The 23,227-nt window shown below is 45.7% G+C and overlaps 1 protein-coding gene across 1 annotated transcript in view; it reads right to left on the reverse strand.

Annotated features, from left to right (window-relative positions):
* Window positions 1-10,282: 10,282 nt before the first annotated feature.
* Window positions 10,283-23,227, reverse strand: part of LOC119966825 (adhesion G-protein coupled receptor F1-like) — a 79,874-nt gene continuing 66,929 nt past the window's right edge. Inside the window, exons 8-9 of the mRNA XM_038798797.1 lie at window positions 16,969-17,141; window positions 10,283-10,660 (exon numbers count right to left, since the gene is read on the reverse strand). Of these exons, the coding sequence (XP_038654725.1) occupies window positions 10,475-10,660; window positions 16,969-17,141 (359 nt within the window). The 3' untranslated portion in view covers window positions 10,283-10,474. The remainder of the gene's footprint in view (window positions 10,661-16,968; window positions 17,142-23,227) is intronic.

Here is a 23,227-nt window from a genome sequence, read left to right on the forward strand (position 1 = left end):
GAAAATAGGTGATATAAACAAGGCTAAGGCCTAACAAATTTATTTCCTTACATCCAACAGTCTGAAGGGTTAAACCAGATTACAAAGGTGAAGTATTAAGTTCATTTTGTTACACAAAAAGTGATTATGTGAGCAATGCATGTTGACAAGGAAGCTTTTGACAAGGTCCCGCACGGGAGACTGGCGAAGATAGTAAGAGTCCATGGGATCCAAAGAAATTTGGCAAATTGGATTCAAAATTGGCTTAGTGGTGGGCAGCGGAGGGCGTTGGTCAAAGATTATTTATATGACTGGAATCCTGTGTCCAGTAGTTTACCACAGGGATCGGTGCTGGGTCGCTTGCTGTTTGTAGTGTACATTAATGATCTAGATACAAATATGGGAGGTATGATCTGTAAGTTCGCAGATGACATGAAAATAGGTGTGGTAGATGGTGATTCCACGATGATATAGATAGGCCGGTCAGATAGGCAGGATGGTACCAAATGAAATTTAACCCTGAAAAGTGTGAGGTGAAGCATTAGGGGCAGCAGGGTAGCATAGTGGTTAGCATAAATGTTTCACAGCTCCAGGGTCCCAGGTTCGATTCCCGGCTGGGTCACTGTCTGTGTGGAGTCTGCACGTCCTCCCCCTGTGTGCGTGGGTTTCCTCCGGGTGCTCCGGTTTCCTCCCACAGTCCAAAAATGTGCGGGTTAGGTGGATTGGCCATGCTAAATTGCCCGTAGTGTCCTAATAAGAAGTAAGGTTAAGGGGGGGGTTGTTGGGTTACGGGTATAGGGTGGATACGTGGGTTTGAGTAGGGTGATCATGGCTCGGCACAACATTGAGGGCCGAAGGGCCTGTTCTGTGCTGTACTGTTCTATGTTCTATTTTGGGAGGACTAACAAGGCAAGGAAATATACAGGCAGGATGCTAGGAAGTGCAGAGGACCAGTTTGGTTTTGGGGTGCATGTGCAAAGATCCCTGAGGCAGCAGGACAGTAGATGAGATGGTTAATAAAGCAAATGGGATATCTTCCTTTATTTACCGAGGCATAGAATACAAGTGCAGAGTGGTTATGATGGAGCTGAACAAAATGCTCGTGATACCACATCTGGAGTGCTGTGTGCAGTTCTGGTCACCACGCAAAGGAAGAATGTGCTTGCACTTGAAATACTGTCGAGGCGATTCACAAGGCTGTTGCCTGGACTGGAGCATTTTAGCTGAAGCTGTGACGAGAGGCTAGATCAGCGGTTGTTTTCCTTAAAACAGAGAAGGCTGAGGGGGGAACTGAGTGATGTGCACAAAATTATGAAGGACTTAGATAGGGCAGATAGGAGATTTAGAGGGGATTTGAGGAAAATCTGTTTCACCCAGGTGATGGTGGGAATCCAGAACTCATTGCCTGAATGGTGGTGTCATGATATGTATATTGACTGGGATGTAAAGAGTTAACAAGTTAATGATAATGCTTCTTACCACTAGAGGGAACCACAGGACAGTCGTATATATATATATATATATAATGTGACGTAGGGTATTCTGGTTGGAAGAGGTAGAAGGTATTGAGACATAAGAGAGATCAGTTGTGTATAATTTAGTAACCTTATACTTTAGGAATACAAATGAATCTTATAGTAGTAGTGTTAATAAATTAATTTTGTTAGTTAGCAAAGCTTGTTGTTCTTTGTTCAACACTACGCATCCAAGCTATCCAGGTAAAGCAAAGCAGAGAACAACACATGGTACCAAGGAGTGGTTCCTAAAGTAGAATAGTAAGGTTAAAGGGAGAAAGAAAAAATCTCCGTTTAAAGAAAAAGAAAAAAAAACTTGTGGAAAAATAAATCTCAACCAGACTCCGAATGCAACATGCAGCAGCGTTGATAGAGAAATACCGAGTTGGAGCTTCATGGAAGGTCTGTAAACTCCAAACCATTCAGGACATCAGGCAAAGTAGATGTGAATTGGAAAATTGAACAGTACCCCTCAGCCTTAAACCTTGAAGCGAGAAGCAAAAGATTACGCTGTTACAAAATGTGGCTGTACCAGTGGCTATAGAATTGTATCACTCATTCCACTTTGAGAATTAAGTTGATAAAAATAAGTTTAATGTGGTAATTGAAAAATTTTATAGGCATTGGAAGCTTAAAAGAAATGAAACGCTGCTTGAACGATTGCAAAGGCAACAAAAAGTAATGCTAGAAGATTCTATTAAAATGAGCCGTGTGAGCAAAGTAACTAAAAGTAGATACTCCGAACAATCTCAGGAAAGTGGTGCAAAAGTGGACAATGTGATTAACGCCATTGAAGCTGTGGCACAGCTGAAAAATCAGTGCATTACAGAAGACCGTTTTGAGCAGGCACGCTTGAAAAGACAGCACATCCTGGATGGATACCGCTCTACACATGCCCATGACCAGTTTGTGCATGCACTCTTGAAAAAAACAACACGATCTGGAAGTTGACCATCTACACATGCGCACGACCATATTGCGTAGGCGCACTGGGAAAAACAATGCATTCAGCAAGTCGACCATTCTGCGCATGCGCATGACAAGTTGCGCATGACACCACGAGCGTGATGAGGTACACGCGATGTGGCCGTGCCAAATTAAAGAAAGAGTGCCCAGCATTCTGTGTTTAAAGTGTGACAAGTTAAACCATTTTGCCTCGCAATGCAGAACAGGGATTATATTTCAACCAACAGCTGAACAACGCGATGGCAGCATTAAACAAGCAGTTTTCAGCATGAAACAAGATGAAAATTTTCACAAATCTAAAAATAAAGAAGATAAACTCAACATCATAGAAGATGAATTAGATTGCCTAAATACTATTGGCTGGGGAGGGACAATTGGGTATCCCGAGTATGAGCTCCCCCAATGGGGTGGGGTGGGGGGAGGGCGGAGAAATCATTAGCAGTTTCACCTGCATAAATAGAGCTGACCAGTGTGGTATTAGCTCGAGAGGTGAAGCAGTAGGGAAGTGCTACTACTGCTTCTGTATATATGTAATTGTAAATAAAATCATTTCTTTTGACTCTACAAATGTCCCCAGTGAGGGGGGAGTGGGGGGGGCAGCACGATAGCACAGTGGTTAGCACTGTTGTTTCACAATGCCAGGGACCCGGGTTTGATTCCCGGCTTTGGTCACTGTCTCTGCAGAGTCTGCGCGGAGTCTTTATGTTCTCCCCGTGTCTGTGGGTGCTCCAGTTTCCTCCCACAGTCCAAAGATGTGCAAGTCAGTCATGCTAAATTGCCCCGTAGTGTCCAAAATGTCAGTGGGGTTGCTGGGCTACGGGGATAGGATGGAGGTGTTCGCTTAGATAGGGTTCTCTTTCTGGGGCCGGTGTAGACTCGATGGGCTGAATGCCTACTTCTGCACTGTAAATTCTATGAAACCTGTGCTGGATTCTTTGTGGTCCTCACAAAACTGGCGGCAAGGTTAAAGTTGGATAGCTGTCTGCGCTGCTGAAGCTATCTCCTTGGACATTTGTTGGATACAGGTTGGAAGTTTCTTTTTCTGTTGCACCATGCCCACGGACATTTGGATGTCTTTGATGCTGCGCTGGAAAGTTGGAACCAGTACGCACAACGGATGCGTTACTACTTCCGGGCGAAAATCAAAAACGAAAGCCAGGTGGTCATTTTGCTAACCGCCTGTGGCCTGCCTGCATACATTTGGAGTGATTATAAGCCTTACACACCCTGCCATACCTGACACTTTAACCCAGCCCCGTTCACGATCGTCCAGCGTTACTGGTTTAATACGCAGAGAGGACCCCCGGAGAATCTCTTGCTGAGTTTTTATCCAGGTGACACAGGATTGTGGAGTACTGTGACTATGGTGAGGCTTTGTCAGAAATGTTACGAGATTGTTTGGTTTGCAGCATCAACACGCGGCCACCCAGAGGAAGTTGTTAGCCGAGCCGGCATTGACAAGCCATTCAGATAGTATTGTCCTGAGTGAGCGCAGAACGGGGAGAGGAGGAGCTACAGGGAATGGAGGTCCATGCCTTGGTGCGCAACCCCAACCTTCCGAAAGCATCCCTCCTCACCCCTGGTGTATTTTGGGTGGGGCAACATCAGGATCGAAGACGTTCCTCCCCAAAGGGAGCCTTCTTCAGAACTTATGGATGAGGAGCCATGTCAGTGTCGGACTTGGCGCAGCCCTGTCATGGACGCCGGTCCTGGGGGCGCCGTCGCTCTGACAGAAACAGGGGCCAGCCCAGGGGCCATACTTTCCATTTGTATGAACCTGAGGGTACTACGCCTGAAGATGTGGGGACGGAGGATGACTGCCTGCATCTACATTGTGTGGCAGCTCAATGGTGGCCCCCATTAAGGTGAGGGTCAATGGTCACCAGCTTGAGATGGAGTTGGACACTGGCGCAGTGGTCTCAGTGATTGTCCAGAAGACATTCGCCCACATCAAGCAGAGTATACAGATCCTTACATTAACCAATACACAGACCAGGTTGGCCACCTATACGGGGGAACCATTGGACATTACTGGAACTACAATGAACCCTCTTGCTAATGGACACCAGGAGGGATGTTTCCCACTTACTGTGGTGCGCCGCCATGGGGCCTGCCTGTTGGGTCGGGACTGGTTGTGCCATTTGCAGCTGGAATGGCAGCACATTCTTCAAACATGTTCTGGAGGTAATAGGACTGATCATAAAAGGGGCCCGTAGCCTGTGTTCAGGTTGACCCGGAAGCCACGCCGCTCTATTTCTGGACATGCTTGCTTGAAAAAGTAGAAGCAGAGCTTACTCATTTGGAGTCTCTGGGTATTATCAGGCCCGTCTGTTTCGCCGACTGGGCAGCGCCAGTTGTACCGGTAATGAAGCCAGATGCCACAGTTTGCTTGTGCGGCGACTATAAACTTACAGTGAATACGGCTTCCCGGCTCGACCAATATCCAATGCCCTTCATAGAAGATCTCTACGCGAAGCTTGCAGATGGACTCTCATTCACGAAATTGGATATGAGTCATACCTACCTGCAGCTGGAGTTGGATCCTGCCTCCCAGCCATATGTAACTATCAATACACATGTGAGTATAAATGGTTTCCTTTTGGCGTGTCCTCTGCTTGCTCTATTTTTCAACGCGTCATGGAGAGCATTGAGAGGTTTGCTACAGGTCACTGTTTACTTAGAAGATGTTTTAATTACGGGACTTTTGGAGCAGGAACATTTGGATAATTTGGAGGCTGCGTCCGTTTACATCGTGCAAAGTGTGTCTTTCAGGTGAAGGAAGTGATGTACCTCGGTTATCGGATGGGCCGCAAAGGTTTGCATCCCGTCACGGAGAAGATGAGCCCAATTCCATAGGCCCCCACCCTGACAGACCCTTCGCATCTTCGTTCTTTTCTCTTCTTTGTAAACTATTCCGGGAAGTTTCTCCCCAATCTGACAACTGTGCTGGCCCCATTGCACCTGCTGTTGAAGAAGAATCACTTCTGGATTTGGGGTCAGCCATAAGAAAATGCTTTTTGGCAGGTGAAGCAACAATTGGCATCATCCAGGATACTAACCCACTATAAAACTACAAATCCTTTGCTTATCACGTGTGATGCATCCCCGTATGGTATTGGAACCGTCCTGTCCCACAAAATGGAGAACGGAGCCAAGCAGCCGATAGCTTTCGCTTTCCGCACATTGACTGCAGCGGAAAAGGCGTACACGCAGATTGAAAAGGAGGGCCTGGCAGTGGTCTTTGCGGTGAAACGCTTCCACCAGTATATGTTTGGCCACCACTTCACTATCTTGACTGATCATAAGCCTCTGCTTGGACTTTTCAGAGAGTATAAGCCCATTCCACCCAATGCCTCCGCACATCCAGCACTGGGCTTTTCTGCTCGCTGCCTACAGGTATTCTTTACCAACAACCAGATAGCGAATGCCAATGCACTGATCTGATTGCCTTTGTCGACCGGTCCCATGTTGACCCCCAGGTCCGGTGAGGTGGGTGCAATCCTCAATTTTCTGGACTCCTTGCCTGTCACGGCGTCACAGATCCGTGAGTGGACCCAGACAGATCTAATCCTATCAAAGGTTAGGCACATAGTCCTGTATGGTGGGCCGCATAGACAGCTCCCAGGTGAGTTGTGGGCATTTTTCTCCAAGCTGTCGGAATTTAGGGTGGCAGATGGTATCCTCTTGTGGAGGATGCGTGTGGTCGTTCCAGATAATGGACAGGAGCTGATACTACAGGACCTCCCCAATGGTCATCCGGGTGTGACCAAAATACAGATGCTGTCCTGGAGTTCTGTCTGGTGGCCAGGCCTCGACACTGACATTGAGAAGGTGGCCCAATACTGCTTCATTTGCCAAGAGCATCAGAAGCTTCCGGTGGTCATGCCCCTACATCACTGGGAATGGCCTGGGCGGCATTGGGCGCGCTTGCATGCGGATTTTGCCGGCCCTTTTCAAGGATCCATGTTCCTTTTATTAATAGATGCCCAATCAAAATGGCTAGAGGTACATAAGATGGGAGGGACAACGTCCCATGCAATGATCGAGAAGATGCATTTGTCTTTCAACATGCATGGCCTCCCCGAGGTGCTTGTCACAGACAATGGCAGTCCTTTCCCAAGTGAGGAGTTTGCGGGATTTATGAAGATGAATGGCATATGCCATATCAGCGCCAATCTGGGTTGGCAGAGTGCGCAGTACAGAACTTCAAAATGGATGTCAAGGAACAGTCTCCTGGGTGCACAGACATTAGACTGTCTCATTTTTTTGGTATTCTTATTGGACCACTTCACATGTAGTGACTGGAGTAACTCCCGTGGAACTCTTAATGGGCCAGAGGCTTAGTACCCTCCTCAGCATGGTTTTCCCAGACAGTGGCGTAAAAGGATGCCAAACTCAGGAACGGTAGGAGCTTGGCCCTTCTCGGCATCGGCTGATCCGGCAGTTTGCGCCTGGTGACCTGGTGTTTGTTTGTAATTTTGCTTGTGGTGCCCAGTGGGTCCCGGCATTATCTTTCGACGAACGGGCCCAATCTCTTGCCAGGTACAAGTCCAGGGTCGTACTCAACGCAAGCATTTAGATTATGTTCGGTCTAGAATGATCGCTTCTTCCACAGATTCCCCGCCCCTGGAGATCACTTCTCCAGCCACAGCGACCACCGAATTCAGACACAGTGCAGGTTCATTCTCGAGATCTCCCTCTGGCGCCGCATTCACTGCCTGCTTGGGTCATTGCAGAATCCCACGGAGCTACGGACGGCGAGATGATGGAGGTTTCCGACTCCGACTCCGAGATGGACACATAGGATGCCTCCGAGAAGGAGTCCTCGGTCCGACGGCCACGTTATCCCATTCATCTCAGAAGCACAGTTCACCTTCTCGTTACACGCACCCGATCCAGCGCCTCATGCGAATGATGTCCGGCCGATGTAAAACGAGTCCGACGTCCTCCTTTGCCAAGGTCTTCGGTGGATTCCTCGGACTTTGGGGTGGAGGGATGTTCTAACCTGCCTGAATACTCTTGGCTGGGGACAAATGGGTATCCCGAGTACGAGCCCCCCCAATGCGGGGGGGAGAGGGGCGGAGAAATCATTAGCAGTTTCACCTGCATAAATAGAGCTGACCAGTGTGGTGCTAGCTAAAGAAGTGAAGCAGTAGGGAAGTGCTACTACTGCTGCTGTATATCTGACTTTACAAACTCGTGCTGATTTCTTTGTGGGGCTCACCAAAGGAAGATATATTATATATGGATATAATTGAAAGTATAGACAAACATCAAGGAAATTTCGGATGCTGAAAAAATAAACATAATCACAATTGTTCCAAATCTAGACCAATAGACAATTCCAGTGATGCTGAATGCCACATTAATCAAATGCAAGCTCGTTATGGTAATGAGTGCCAATTTCCTCAGCCTTTGCGATTTGAACTGCCTGAGAGTTCAACCCATAATTTTTGATGACAGAAAAGGCTGATTGCCTATACTGGAAATGTGATTGAAACGCTAGTGGGTATGTGACCTAGAAGCATGGATGCACAACCAAAGTCACATTGTGCAATTCACGACTGTGGGCACAAAGTGAGAATCCATATTGGGAGCGAATGTGTGTGAAGCCCTGAACCTCATTGTCTCACGGTAGCATGGTGGTTAGCATCAATGCTTCACAGCTCCAGGGTCCCAAGTTCGATTCCCGGCTGGGTCACTGTCTGTGTGGAGTCTGCACGTCCTCCCCGTGTGTGTGTGGGTTTCCTCCGGGTGCTCCGGTTTCCTCCCACAGTCCAAAGATGTGCGGGTTAGGTGGATTGGCCATGCTAAATTGCCCGTAGTGTAAGGTTAATGGGGGGATTGTTGGGTTACGGGTATACGGGTTACGTGGGTTTAAGTAGGGTGATCATTGCTCGGCACAACATCAAGGGCCGAAGGGCCTGTTCTGTGCTGTACTGTTCTAATTCTAATTCTAATTCTAAAAAATGACTGTACGTTCCATACAGCATGAAGACAGAGGATCATTGTAACTGGCCATGAGATATGATGCTGCAATCATCCGATGAGGGCAGTAAAGAAACAGATGCTGAGCCAGAAGAAGAAGACTATGAAGGTCTATCTAGTTTATTTGTGACTAGTGATAAAGTGATCCCAAGTAGAACAAGCTGTGCAGGACAACAGCGAGACTGACAGATCTCAGCTGGACTGTACAGAGGCTGACAATGAAAGTGCAAGAGTGAACAGATCAATTAAGAGCACATCAATTGTTAGCAGCCAACAAGAAAATGAAGACATCTTGGAGACGTTGACTCCAGATGAGAAGCACAAAGAAATTGGGCAGCATGGTAGCATGGTGGTTAGCATAAATGCTTCACAGCTCCAGGGTCCCAGGTTCGATTCCCGGCTGGGTCACTGTCTGTGTGGAGTCTGCACGTCCTCCCCGTGTGTGCTCCGGTTTCCTCCGGGTGCTCCGGTTTCCTCCCACAGTCCAAAGATATGCGGGTTAGGTGGATTGGCCATGCTAAATTGCCCGTAGTGTCCTAAAAATGTAAGGTTGGGGGGGGGGGGGGGGTTGTTGGGTTACGGGTATAGGGTGGATACGTGGGTTTGAGTAGGGTGATCATGGCTCGGCACAACATCGAGGGCCGAAGGGCCTGTTCTGTGCTGTACTGTTCTATGTAACTCAAGGGTACATCAGATAATCTAAAGGAAACTGATAGTAAAAAGTTTGAAAATGAATCAGATAAGTCAAAAGGAAGTGATCTTGAGAACACAAAGAGTAACTACAGAACAACAGAATTTACTCTACGGTATGACTTTGAAACCAAAGGACAACTAACCAATGCATTGCATTTAATGGAAACAATGTGTTCGGACTTGCAGTCACATTTGACAAACCATGCAGTATAGAAAGCAATCCAGATGGCAACTGAACAAGGGACTGCAGGACGGTATGTGAAATATGTGAAAAACATCTACCATTCGTGATAACATAGACAGATGTGTGTGTATACCATACCAAATTTAGGTATGATGGTGCTGATGCCAGGAAGAAACGAAGAAGGAAGAAATGCCATTCCAACAGAGTTGGTCCTTGCTACAAAAACAGAAAGCAAACCATTTTGGGGGGCATAGGAGACACAAAATCAACACCACAAGCATAGAAAAAAGAATTCGTCAGGCAAAAAGGTGGTTCAACTAGTTGACAACCTGATCGATGGAACTGATCACTTGCTGGTTATGTACCACACGACATAGTGAAGACTGAGTACAGACTCAATTTGTGGACTATAAAAAAGTTAACAAAAAGTTAACTATTGTACAATATCAGTAAGTAATTACATATAAAGAACATACAATGTTTTTACTATACACATGTTTGTAGAATTTCTAAACATCTTCAAAGAAAGGGGGATGTCATGATATGTAAATTGACTGGGATGGAATGAGTTAACAAGTTAATAATAATGCTTCTTACCACTAGAGGGAACCACAGAACAGTTATATATATATGTTATATATGTATATATTTCATGTAACTTCTGGGATTCTGGGTAGAAGATGAAGAAGGTATTCAGGCATGAGAGAGATCAGTTGTGTATTTGAGAGTTCTGTAGTTGGAGATATCATAGTTTAATTTAGTAACCTTATACTTTAGGGATGCGTGCAAATCTGAGAATAGTAGTGTTGATAAATTAGTTTTGTTCGTTAACAAAGCTTGTTGGTCTTTGTTCAACACTATGCACCCAAGCCATCCAGGTAAAGCAAAGCAGAGAACAACACAGGTGGTGGAGGTGAGAATACTCAACATTTAAGAAGCATTTAGTTGAGCACTTGAAACATCATAACATATAGGATTATGGACCACGAGTTGGAAAATGAGACTTGAATAGGTGTTTGATGGCCGGCACAGTCACAATGGGCTCTAGGGCCTCATTTTGTGCTATGAAATTATGACTCTGTGACACTAAACTTCACTTTCACATTGAAGAGAGAAAATGCAGAAAGAGTTAGGCTCAGAACCATTTCTATCAAATGTTGTTTCTTACCTCCATATCTGTTTCATTAACAGTGGCATTTACATTTGAAATTAGTGTCAGAATGGTAACCACAGCTTCAACATTGCCAGGGGTGCTTATGTTGACCACATTTGTGGCATTGGATAATTGTTGAAGAAGATTCGAAAAAATAGTCTCCAAATTGGTGGAGTTTACCTCCTGAAAAATGAAATTAGGAAGGATTACAGGATCACATAAAACTGATGGACTGGAAAAGACAAACAGGTAAATTGCATATAATCCATTGATTTATGATGTAACTGACTATCACAATCTCTCCATTCTCACCAACAGTCATATAATCCATTGGAATAGCTTTTAAAAACTCTATGGTAATTCAGGGAGATTAATCTGGTCAATTCCTCTCTGGCTCACAAATGCACAAAGTAATCAAAATAAGTTTCAGGAGAACGCAGTGAGTATGAGACACATTATCTAACACTCTACCTTCCTTCGTTACAATTTCAGTTAGAGACAAAAATTCACCTCTTTCAAATACAAACAAAGAACAAAGAAAAGTACAGCACAGGAACAGGCCCTTCAGCCCTCCAAGCCTGCGCCGACCATGGTGCCTGTCTAACCTAAAACCGTCTACACTTCCCGGGCCCATATCCCTCTATCCCATCTTATTCATGTATTTGTCAAGACGCCCCTTAAATGTCACTGTCGTACCTCTTTCCACCACCCGACAGCGACTTCCAGGCACCCACTACCCTCTGTAAAAAAAACTATGCTTGCACATCTGCTCCAAATTTTGCCCCTCACACCTTAAATGTATGTCCTTGAGTAATTGACTATTCCACCCTGGGAAAAAGCTTCTGACTTTCCACTCTGTCTATGTCCCTCATAATTTTGTAGACCTCTATCAGATCGCCCCTCAACCTCCATCATTCCTGTGAAAACAAACCAAGTTTATCATAGAATTTACAGTGCAGAAGGAGGCCATTCGGCCCATCGAGTCTGCACCAGCTCTTGGAAAGAGCACCCTACCCAAGGTCCACACCTCCACCCTATCCCCATAACCCAGTAACCCCACCCACACTAAGGGCAATTTTGGACACTAAGGGCAATTTTAGCATGGCCAATCCACCTTACCTGCACATCTTTGGACTGTGGGAGGAAACCGGAGCACCCAGAGGAAACCCACGCACACGGGGAGGATGTGCAGACTCCACCTCTCCTCATAGCTAATGCCCTCCAGACTAGTTAACAGCCTGGTAAATCTGTTCTGTGCCCTCTCCACATCCTCCACATCCTTCTAGTAGTGTGGCGATCAGAATTGAACAGCTGTTTAGCACAGGGCTAGATCACTGGCTTTGACAGCAGACCAAGGCAGGCCAGCAGCACGGTTCGATTTCCGTAACAGCCTCCCCGAACAGGCGCCGGAATGTGGCGACTAGGGGCTTTTCACAGTAACTTCATTTGAAGCCTACTCGTGACAATAAGCGATTTTCATTTCATTTTCATATTCCAAGCATAGCCTAGTTAAAGTTCTACACAGCTGTAGCATGACTTGCCAATTTTTATACTCAATGACCCAGCCAATGAAGGCAGGCATGTTGTATGCCTTCTTAACTACATTCTCCATCTGCATTGACACTTTTAGTGATCTGTGGAACTGCACACCCAGATCCCTCTGTCAATACTCTTAAGGGTTCTGTCATTTATTATATATTTCCCACCTGTTTTAGACCTTCCAAAATGCATTACCTCACATGTAGAGGTAACTTGCAATGAATCTGTCATCATGCTGTATGTGGGCAATTTTCTACAAAGATCTGTCCCTCTCTATGAAAAGAAAGTTTCCCTGATACCTGGGCTACTTCTATTTTTTATAAATTATATGTCTATCCCCTTCTTCTCCCTAATCTATCGAATTCACAGACATGTTTGTCTTCACAATCTGGTGGAGGGAGTGTCATGATTGCAGCTGATATAACTTCTGGGCAGGTCAGATCCCAGGATGGAACCGGCTTGGTAGATCCGAGCTTTTAATTTTTCTTTAGGTATGTGGAGTGCGGCTACTGAACAGAGTCACAGGAGTTAGCTGATGAACCTTTATCATAAAAATAAAACATGTAATAGACAAAAGATGAACTATTTTACACTACTTCTTCATTCCACTATGCCTTTACTTCGTAAGGATAACACAAGTTACACAATGTACCTTATACTCTAATGTTCTCAGTCAGTACACAGTCCATGCAAAGCAATAGGCTAAATATGGTCCGACACTCCATACCAAGTGACAGATGCCAAGGAATTTCTCAAACATTCCTCCCAGACACTTGTTATACTGTGAGTCAGCTAGTCTCACTGGAACTCTGTCCTCTACATGATGGTTTCCAATCACCACTTTCAAACAAAATGCCTTGGACTCTTCTCCCAAATAACGTTTTCTCTTGATGTCTTCAGCAAAGATCCAGCTCCAGTATTTAAATCTGAGCTTCTGATGTTCCTCCACTGGATCACCATGTACATTAAAACTTCCTTTTTGCACAATCTCTCAGGTGCCCAGCTGTGCCAACAGAATACCATTGCTTCATAGGCCATATTAATGTGTCACCTTGGATCTCTGCCTTCTCAAAGCTGATGTTTCTAGATCTGCACCTTTCAGCCCTGTCTTTAACTTGGAGCATATCTGCTCCTCACTCTCAACTTTACTGAACAGGACCTTTACTGAAAGAATAGATTATTTTAACAATGCATCTTAATACTCCATTTACATTTACTACAGTCTAGCTGTATAATTTGTAACCTTGTAGCAATACATGTGCTCTACACGTAGGTCATATGGTATACAGCCTACCTACATGCATAACATTGCATTTATTGATATTCAGTGCCACCCACGGACCTATTTCACCATTAGGATCAGATAATGTGGTTTGGTTCCAAAACATAACAAATTGGAGGATTGAGAATCACATGTACAAGGACCATTTCTCCTGAGTTGCCAACAGAGGCACCTGTGAGACAAATCACTTGTTCATGTAGACTCCAACCAAAAAGGGGAGTGATGGGAATCCTGGTCCAAGCCAAGTGGGGCCTGCAACATGGTGTTCTTCTTCCCCTTTGTGATATAGATTCAGGGCAAAAAAGTGCTGTGCTGCATCTTGTAGATGGTAGATACTGCAGCCACAGCCTCAGTGTTGGAGGGGATCTGTGACAAGTATGCAAGCTAACTCTTGTGCGGGATCAGGCTTTGTCCAATATTTTCGCTCAGGACCCATATTTGCATATTCTTTGCACTCAAAAATCAAAGAACAAAGAAAATTACAGCACAGGAACAGGCCCTTCGGCCCTCCCAGCCTGCCCCGATCCAGATCCTTTATCTAAACCTGTCTCCTATTTTCCAAGGTCTACTTCCCTCTGTTGCCGCCCATTCATATACCTGTCTAGATGCCTCTTAAATGATGCTATCGTGCCCGCCTCTACCATCTCCGCTGGTAAAGCGTTCCAGGCACCCACCACCCTCTGCGTAAAAAACTTTCCACGCACATCTCCCTTAAACTTTCCCCCTCTCACCTTGAAATCGTGACCCCTTGTAACTGACACCCCCACTCTTGGAAAAAGCTTGTTGCTATCCACCCTGTCCATACCTCTCATAATTTTGTATACCTCAATCAGGTCCCCCCTCAACCTCCGTCTTTCCAATGAAAACAATCCTAATCTACTCAACCTTTCTTCATAGCTAGCACCCTCCATACCAGGCAACATCCTGGTGAACCTCCTCTGCACCCTCTCCAAAGCATCCACATCCTTCTGGTAATGTGGCGACCAGAACTGCACGCAGTATTCCAAATGTGGCCTAACCAAAGTCCTATACAACTGTAACGTGACCTGCCAACTCTTGTACTCAATACCCCGTCCGATGAAGGCAAGCATGCTGTATGCCTTCTTGACCACTCTATCAACCTGCGTTGCCACCTTCAGGGTACAATGGACCTGAACTCCCAGATCTCTCTGCACATCAATTTTCCCCAGGACTCTTCCATTGACCATATAGTCTGCTCTTGAATTAGATCTTCCAAAATGCATCACCTTGCATTTGCCTGGATTGAACTCCATTTGCCATTTCTCTGCCCAACTCTCCAATCTATCTATATTTTGTTGTATTCTCTGACAGTCCTCCTCGCTATCTGCAACTCCACCAATCTTAGTATCATCTGCAAACTTGCTAATCAGACCACCTATACCTTCCTCCAGGTTATTTATGTATATCACAAACAAATGTGGTCCGAGCACGGATCCCTGTGGAACACCACTAGTCACCCTTCTCCATTTTGGGACACTCCCTTCCACCACTACTCTCTGTCTCCTGTTGCCCAGCCAGTTCTTTATCCATCTAGCTAGTACACCCTGAACCCCATACAACTTCACTTTTTCCATCAACCTGCCATGGGAAACCTTATCAAACGCCTTACTAAAGTCCATGTATGTGACATCTACAGCCCTTCTCTTATCAATTAGCTTTGTCACTTCCTCAAAGAATTCTATTAGGTTTGTAAGACATGACCTTCCTTGCACAAAACCATGCTGCCTATCACCGATAAGTCTATTTTCTTCCAGATGTGAATAGATCCTATCCCTCAGTATCTTCTCCAACAGTTTGCCTACCACTGACGTCAAGCTCACAGGTCTGTAATTCCCTGAATTTTCCCTGCTACCCTTCTTAAACAAAGGGATAACATTAGCAATTCTCCAGTCCTCCGGGACCTCACCCGTGCTCAAGGATGCTGCAAAGATATCTGTTAAGGACCCAGCTATTTCGACCCTCGCTTCCCTCAGTAACCTGGGATAGATCCCATCCGGTCCTGGGGACTTGTCCACCTTAATGTCTTTTAGTATATCCAAAACTTCCCAGCTTCTTGTGTTCATCATGTCTTCCCTTGCCTTGTTTATTCTTCCCAAATGCATCACCTCATACTTATCCAGATTGAATTCCATTTTCCATTGATGAGGCAATCTGACCAGCCCATCTATATCCTCCTGTAATCTAAGGCTATCCTAACTATTTACCATGCAAGAATTTTTGCATCATCCGCGAACTTAACGATCAACCGTCCTACATTCAAGTCCAAATCATTTATATAAATCACAAACAGCAAGTATTGTTCAGAAGAATTACTCAAGGAAGAATAAACAAAGTGTTCTGAGTTAAAGAAACAATTGCAGTAACCAGATTTTAAACCGGACGGCATCCTTCATAAATAAATCAAAGGACCACTGTCATTTCACAACAGTCTGGGCATCAAGAGCTAAAGCAATTGACTGGTGTCACTGTTATAAGTGGAGCGGAGGCTTTGTACAAAAGTGTCGTTTGGATAAGCTTGTCTGAATTTCAGAATCCAAATCAATACAAGAAAGCAAAATTCTGAAACAAGATTTTAAAAGTGTGTTTTTTGGGAGTGGAGTTTAGAAACTCTCATGTGGCAATCGTTTAGGGGGAAATCGGAGGAGACATTCACAAATATTCACCTGGGGTTCAGAGTGGAGATTGTATTTGCCCACAGTCATTTTGTGTGCTGAAAAGGGACTGTGTTGATGAGGCCATTGTAGATTAAGATGTTCTTTGTAATCCTAAAACCTGTGTATAATTGTTAATCTAAGAGGGGACATAAAGGCAAATTGTATTATAATCCAATTTTTTCATATTTAATTTAAAAAAATTTGGTGTTGTTGAAACTAATTAGTGGTCCCGTGACAATTTCCTCCATGTCTTATTTTTTAAAATAAACGTTACTGTAATAACCCGTAGTAACCTGCACAGGACTCATCCAGCTGGGGATGATTGTTCCCCGTGCTCAATTGGACTGAGTTAACCCAGCACTAGCATAAAAGGCAGGCAGCTGTAGAGCCAGCTAAAATGGAATGAGGACCCAGTGAAAGGTAACTGAGCCCTGTGCATGTATGATGCTGTTTCTGAAATAAAGGACTTTAAGAAGCTCGTTGGACTCCCCTGGCTTTATCACAGTTACGGTCTTTTGAGGCAGTGTTCTGTTCTGGGGTCTTCTCATCCAGTTATAACATCAACTGGATGATAACATTAGAGATGTTTTGAGCACATCCCTCAGATGTTTCCTGAGAGTCTCCTACCTCAATTGAGCCAGACGAGCAAATTACATTTTCTGACCAGCAGAGCTGTTTTTGAGTGATTGGTACCTCAATGTTGGGCAGCTTCACTGGGAGAGGATGCTCCTCTTGGGAGTGCCTTTTTCAGCACAGGAATTGGAGAATCTTAATAAAGCATCGCTTTGAGTTACGTATTCAGCATTCTAACTTCAGTGTCCAAATTAACTCTGTAATTCTGTATTTTCAGGTCCAACAAAAAAAGTATGAATTTTGATCCTGAACAAAATGTGTTTAAACTAACAACTGTGTTACAATAAAGCAATGATGAATTTGCTGTCAGCACATTTTACTGGAACAGCACTGACTGTGGTTTCTACTTTTACAATTCATACCTTAAGAATGTTGTTGATTTCCTTTGATACACAGAAATCTAATTCCCCTTCATACTTTCCATTCTTTCCACATCTTCTCTTCATGACCCCTGCCTGATTTTGACATGGGATTTCTGCAATGGTATTGTAATTTGTAATGCCGTATGTTTTATCCTGACACGGTATTTTATCACCTGTTGAAAGAGAGCAACATTCATTCAGCTTTCCAAAATCTACATCCTTTCATTCTTAGTTTCATTTTCCTCTAAGTTTATCACTTGATCCATACTCATTTGTTCTGTGCATTCTTGATTATAGATATGTGAATATCTGCCACCGTGCTTAGAGGTGTAATGGAGAACAAAGACCAATGGGTTCATTTGGAACTGGAATATACACTGGCTTGCTAAATAATGAAATGAATGGAAGTGCCGGGGTGGGAGTGATGAGGGGCGGCGGGGGGGGGGGGGGGAGTTGTAGCCATCTAGGATGGCCACTTCCAACTAGGTGCAGAGGAACTGGCGGATAAAATGGACAAGCCAAGACTCAGGCAGGCTCAGAACCTGAAATGCATATTTGCCAGCAAAAGTCCAGATGGTATCGAAACTCCGTCCAATTAGCATTGTAATAGGGCCAATTAGCATTTGATGGCCCATCTTCACTAAAACAAAGGACTGGTACTCCAGCAACTGGGACTGTCCCAGACATTTCAACGCCTCTCCCTGCGCAAGGGAAACCCCAAAAACGGGGTCAGTGACCGCTTGGGACCCGTCCAAACATCCAGATCCCCGCTCACTTATTGGTTAAGGAATCGAATAGAGTGATCAGGGATTACCCAATTAGTAAGGCCCAAATCGAAGGACCGCCCAAAAGAGAGCGAAAAACCCCCAAGTATAGGAAGAAGAGTTTGCCATATGTTCGCTCTCTTTTGGCCTTGATACCCCGGTCACGGCCATTGCCAATCACAGCAACATCAGAAGGGAGTTTAAGTTCAACGTCCACTACCAGACAGATGAGCCCAGCTGAGCAGCAGTTACCCCAGAATTGAACAGCGGCCACTGTTTTCTGACCTAAGCCAGGTACCCGAAGTTAAGTACAGGTTGTCATGGTTGATAGTTGTAGTTAACTAGTAGTGTTTATGTTGCATGACTAATTGTGTGTAAATAAAGTACCCTTGACCTTGAACTAACTCACTGGTGTTTGGCTTTTTGATCTATAGCCGGTTGAAACTTGTGGTGGTATCATTCGATACTTGGCAACTCTAAGCATTCCAACATAGATAACATAGAAAGAAGGCAAATTCACTGATTGCCATAATTTGAACAGAGCCCAGAAAAACCAAATAGAAAAGAAAAGCACAACAGGGTGGAGAGACGTTAGGAGTAACTTTGAATTGATCAATTTCACCCAACTGGAATCACCTAATTGAAGCAGTATGCGCTATTTTTATGAATGGGACTCACTAAAATGTAATTGGTGAGTTGCTTGCACACTTGAAGTAACTGCACTGATTGAGAAATGATGAAGGGGTGGTTTCATAACAAGAGAGTTGAATTGATGACACAAATATAAAGATCAGGATCTTTAACACATTACAGAGATGTATTCGCAATGTGACCAAGGCTGGAATCTAAATACCAAAGGGTAATTAACATTTTGGAAGGAAAGGGATAATTGCCCTTCTCAAGGGCAACCATAGATGGACAATAGATGTTGCCCTAGCCAGAGGTGCCCACATCCCATAAATTTATTTTTAAAATAGAGAAGGCTTAGTTCTGTAAATAAAGGATGAATTCAGTACAGTAGTGAGAAAGGATCTTGGCTCGGAGCATCAAGATAGTGAATCAGTTGGTGGACATACGAGGTAGCAAGGAGAAGAAGTTATAAACGGAAGTTGTAACAGGCCCCCATAACTGTAGCTACACAATCATACAGAAACTAAATCTGAAAATTTTGGGGCCAGGTAAAACAGGTACTGCAATAAGCAAAGACAATTTAAATCTTTCTCCTAATCAAAGAAGCAAAAATTGCCTTGGAAATGAGGTCTTGGTCCATTCAGGACGGTTTTTTTTCTGAACAATACATTGTGGAACCAACCAGTAACAGGATATTTAAAACTTTTTGCAATGTATGATGAGAAAATAATTAATGATGTCATAATAGAGGATCTTTTGGGGAAGAGTGATCACATGCTGATGGAATATCACAATGAGTTTAAGGGTGAGAAACTTGGACCAGAATTTAACATGGTTTGAGCAGGCGCATGATCGACCTGACAGCGCAATAAATCATGCAAGAAGACATTGGGCGGACTTTCAATGATGGGGTTGTCCTGAGCGGATGCACAAGAGGTGGCTCTACTCCTGGAAACTTGAATTGAGGTGCTTTAAACTCAAAATAGCCCAGTAAAACTTGGAGAAAAACCCCCCTCACCCTCCTCCAATACCATCAAGATAAGACATGCCAAGCGGCAGCAACACCAGGGGCGGTAAAGATGGCAAAGACAGCGAAAGCCTGAAGAGGAGGACTGAGGCGATGGCAAACATTTGGGATGGTGAGGCCACTGCCACATCTGAACGGGAAGGACCGAAAACAACACACAGGGCCTCCACCACCCCCCCTCCCCCGATGAACGAATGGAGGGAGTTCCTAACTTAGGAACTCCAGGAGCTTAAGGAGGCCATCAAGATAGAAATGATGAAATGAAAATCGCTTATTATCATGAGTAGGCTTCAATTAAGTTACTGTGAAAAGCCCCTAGTCGCCACATTCCGGCGCCTGTCCGGGGAGGCTGGTACGGGAATTGAACCGTGCTGCTGGTCTGCTTGATCAGCTTTAAAAGCCAGCGATTTAGCCCAGTGAGCTAAACCAGCCCCGGGAAATGGTTAAAGTGACAGTGGGGTCTTCCGGTGGTGGCTATAAAGGAGTAAGTCGTCCATTTGGTGGCTCCCGCTCTGGTTGGACTTTCGGACCTTTCCCCCATTTTTCTACCGGACTTGAATTGTAAAATGGATGTTCGTGTCAATTGTTTACTGAATTCGCACTTCGGTGCATGGAGAGAAGGACTAGAAGTGTTTGTAAGGGCAGAAACAAAGATAGAGAAGACTTGGGCTGTAGCTGCAGCAGAAGACAGCACGGCGGAGCTTCGGACCTGTGGCTTGTAGACCCAGCAGTCTATGGAGTAGCTGATGCAAGTCATTCAGGAAAGCTTTGCTACGCAGAAACGGGACTGCTTGGACCCGATAAAAGAGTGGATTGAGCGGTTGGAGCATAGATTGGATGCCCATGATCGGGCGATCCAGAAGGTGAAGAAGACGCTGGCTGAGCAGGAGGAACATCAGACAGCGGTGGAGCTGGAGGTGGGGATGCTGAGGGACCAGCTGAAGAAACTCCTGGAGAAGGTGGAGGACCTAGAAAATAGGTCCCGCCGGCAGAACCTAAGAATTGCCGGGCTCCCGGAGGGGTTCGAAGGAACGGACACTGGGGCATACATCAAAGACATGTTTGTGAAGCTGCTGGTGAATGGGGCATTCTCCCGGCCCTTGGAGGTGGATAGGACTCACAGAGCACTCGCGAGGAAGCCGCGAATGGGAGACGCCCTGAGGGCAATGGTGGTGAGATTCCACAGGTTCTCGAATAAGAAGCATGTTCTACAGTGGGCCAAGCAGACAGGGAGCTGTAAATGGGACAATCACATCCTGCTGGTTTACCAGGACCTGAATGTGGAGGTGGCCAGGAGGAGAGCAGGCTTCAACCAGATCAAGTCGATCCTTTTTAAGAAAAAGGTGAAGTTTGGACTGTTATACCCAGCCCATATCTGGGTCAAGCAGGGGGATCAGCACTTCTACTTTGAGTCGCCTGAGGAGGGATTGGACTTTGCAAAAAAGAAAGGGCTGGTGATGGATTGAGAACTTTTGAACTTAGCTGCAACATTCATGTTTTTGTTTTTTCTTTTTGTTTCTCTGGTTTTTGTAAAAAGTTTCTCGTTTTGCATTTCATGAAAGAGGTTTGTGCGTTTCATTTAAGATATTTGTGATGCCGTTTGCATTGATTTGGAACCAGCGGTAGAGCTGAGTGAATTAAGGTTTTTTGCACTGTTGGGGGATGGAGGTGTGCTTCTTTTGATCTTGGGTGTTTTTCTGTTGGGCAATTGTGTGGGAATTGTTTGATGTTGGAGTTTGTTTGTATGAGCGGGGGGGGGGGGGGGAGGGGGGGGGGGGGGAACAGTAGCGGGAGGGAGGGAACAGGAGGGGGGAGGGAGTAGTAGGTGGGAGACTATCTGGCACCAGGGATGGGGGCCACCAAGCTATCTGGGCGTGCTAGCTCTCGTAAGCGCAGTGGGGGGGTGTGCATACGTTTGGTTTAGTAAAGGCGTTGGGTTACAGGGTGTTGTTAATGGGGGGGGCGGTGAATGTTCTGCTGGCAAGAGAGGGACTTGGGCTGAGGGACAGAGCGGAAGTTGGGGGCGGGGCTGCCTGGGGATGGACCGGTGGAGGCGCGGATCAAGGGCTGTAGGCGGGCCTAAAAAAGGGATGGCTGATCAGTGGAGGGGGGTAGTGCAAATGAGCCCCCTAACTAGGCTGATCACCTGGAATGTTCGAGGGTTAAATTGGACCGTCAAAAAGGCAAGTGTGTTCGCGCATTTTAGGGGATTGAAGGCGGACGTGGTAATGTTGCAGGAGACGCACCTTAGAATAACGGACCAGGTTGGACTGTGGAAAGGCTGGGTCAGTCAGGTGTTTCATTCGGCACCAGATTCAAAGACTAGAGCGGTCGCGATCCTGATCAATAAGCGGGTGGTGTTTAAGACGGGTAGAATATTCTCTGACTTGGGAGGTCAGTACATTATGGTCAGTGGGAAGCTAGATAGTATTAGTAAATGTGTATGCGCCAAATTGGGATGATGTGGAGTTTATAAAGAGGTTGCTTGGGAAGATACCAGACCTGGACTCGCACAGGTTGGTCATGGGAGGGGACTTCAACACAGTTTTCAAACCTGGCTTGGACCAGTCAAGCTCTAAAACGGGCAGGGTGCCAGCAATGGAAAAGGAACTAAGTGGGTTCATGGAACAGATGGGGGGGGGGGGGGGGGGGGGGGGAGAGAGGGGGGTGTAGATCCATGGAGATTTGGGCAGCCGAGGGTGAAGGAGCTCTCCTTCTACTCACACGTGTATAAAGTGTACTCCCAGATTGATTTCTTTATTTTGAGCAGGGTCTTTCTGGCTGGGGTAGTGGACAAGGGATATTCGGCGATTACAGTCTCAGACCATGCTCCGCACTGGGTTGACCTGCAGGTTAGTAAAGACAGTAACCAGCGCCCGCACTAGAGGTTGGATGTGGGACTTTTGGCTGACGAATGGGTGTGCGAGCGGCTGAGAAAATGTATTCAGAACTATTTGCGGGTCAATGACACAAGGGAAATTTCAGCAGCGGTGGTCTGGGAAGCGGTGAAGGCAATGGTCAGAGGGGAGCTGATCTCGATAGGGGCCCATAGGGAGAAGGTGGACAGAGCAGAGACGGACCGACTGGTAAAGGAGATATTGCAGATCGATAGGAGGTGTGCGGAGACCCCAGAGGCAGGGTTTTTAAGGGAACGGCAGAGGTTACAGGCAGAGTTTAGCTTGCTGACCACAGGGAGGGCGGTGGAGAAGCTGAGAAAGGCGAGGGGGGCGATCTATGAACATGGAGAGAAAGCCAGCAGAATGCTTGCACAGCAGCTTAGAAAGAGGGAGGCAGCCAGGGAGATAGGAAAATAAAGGACAGAGATGGGAACCTGGTTGGTGATTCAGCAGGGGTGAATAAGGCATTTAGGGATTTCTACAGCAGGGAAAGAGGGGTGTTGTCCCTGACGATGTCACAAGCAACGATTTTGCTGATTCTTAAGCGGGACAAGAACCCGGAGCTGTGTGGGTCCTACAGGCCGATCTCCCTGTTGAATGTAGATGCGAACTTGCTGGCCAAAACCTTGTCCTCCAGGATTGACGATTGTGTTCCGGATGTTATTGGCGAGGACCAGACGGGGTTTGTTAAGGACTGGTAGTTTGTTAAGGGCAGGCAGTTGTTGGCCAATGTCAGAAGGCTGTTAAATGTGATCATGATGCTCCCGGAGGTAGGGAGCTGGAGGTCGTGATCGCAATGGATGCAGAAAAGGCTTTTGATCGGGTAGAATTGGTTACTGTATCAGGCTCCTGTGGCAAGTGTATGAACGAATAGGGCAACATCGGACTATTTTAGACTGCACCAGGGTACGAGACAGTGATGCCCCCTCTCCCCACTGTTG

The sequence above is a fragment of the Scyliorhinus canicula genome, chromosome 6 (assembly GCF_902713615.1).
Source record: "Scyliorhinus canicula chromosome 6, sScyCan1.1, whole genome shotgun sequence".
Lineage (NCBI taxonomy): Eukaryota > Metazoa > Chordata > Chondrichthyes > Carcharhiniformes > Scyliorhinidae > Scyliorhinus > Scyliorhinus canicula.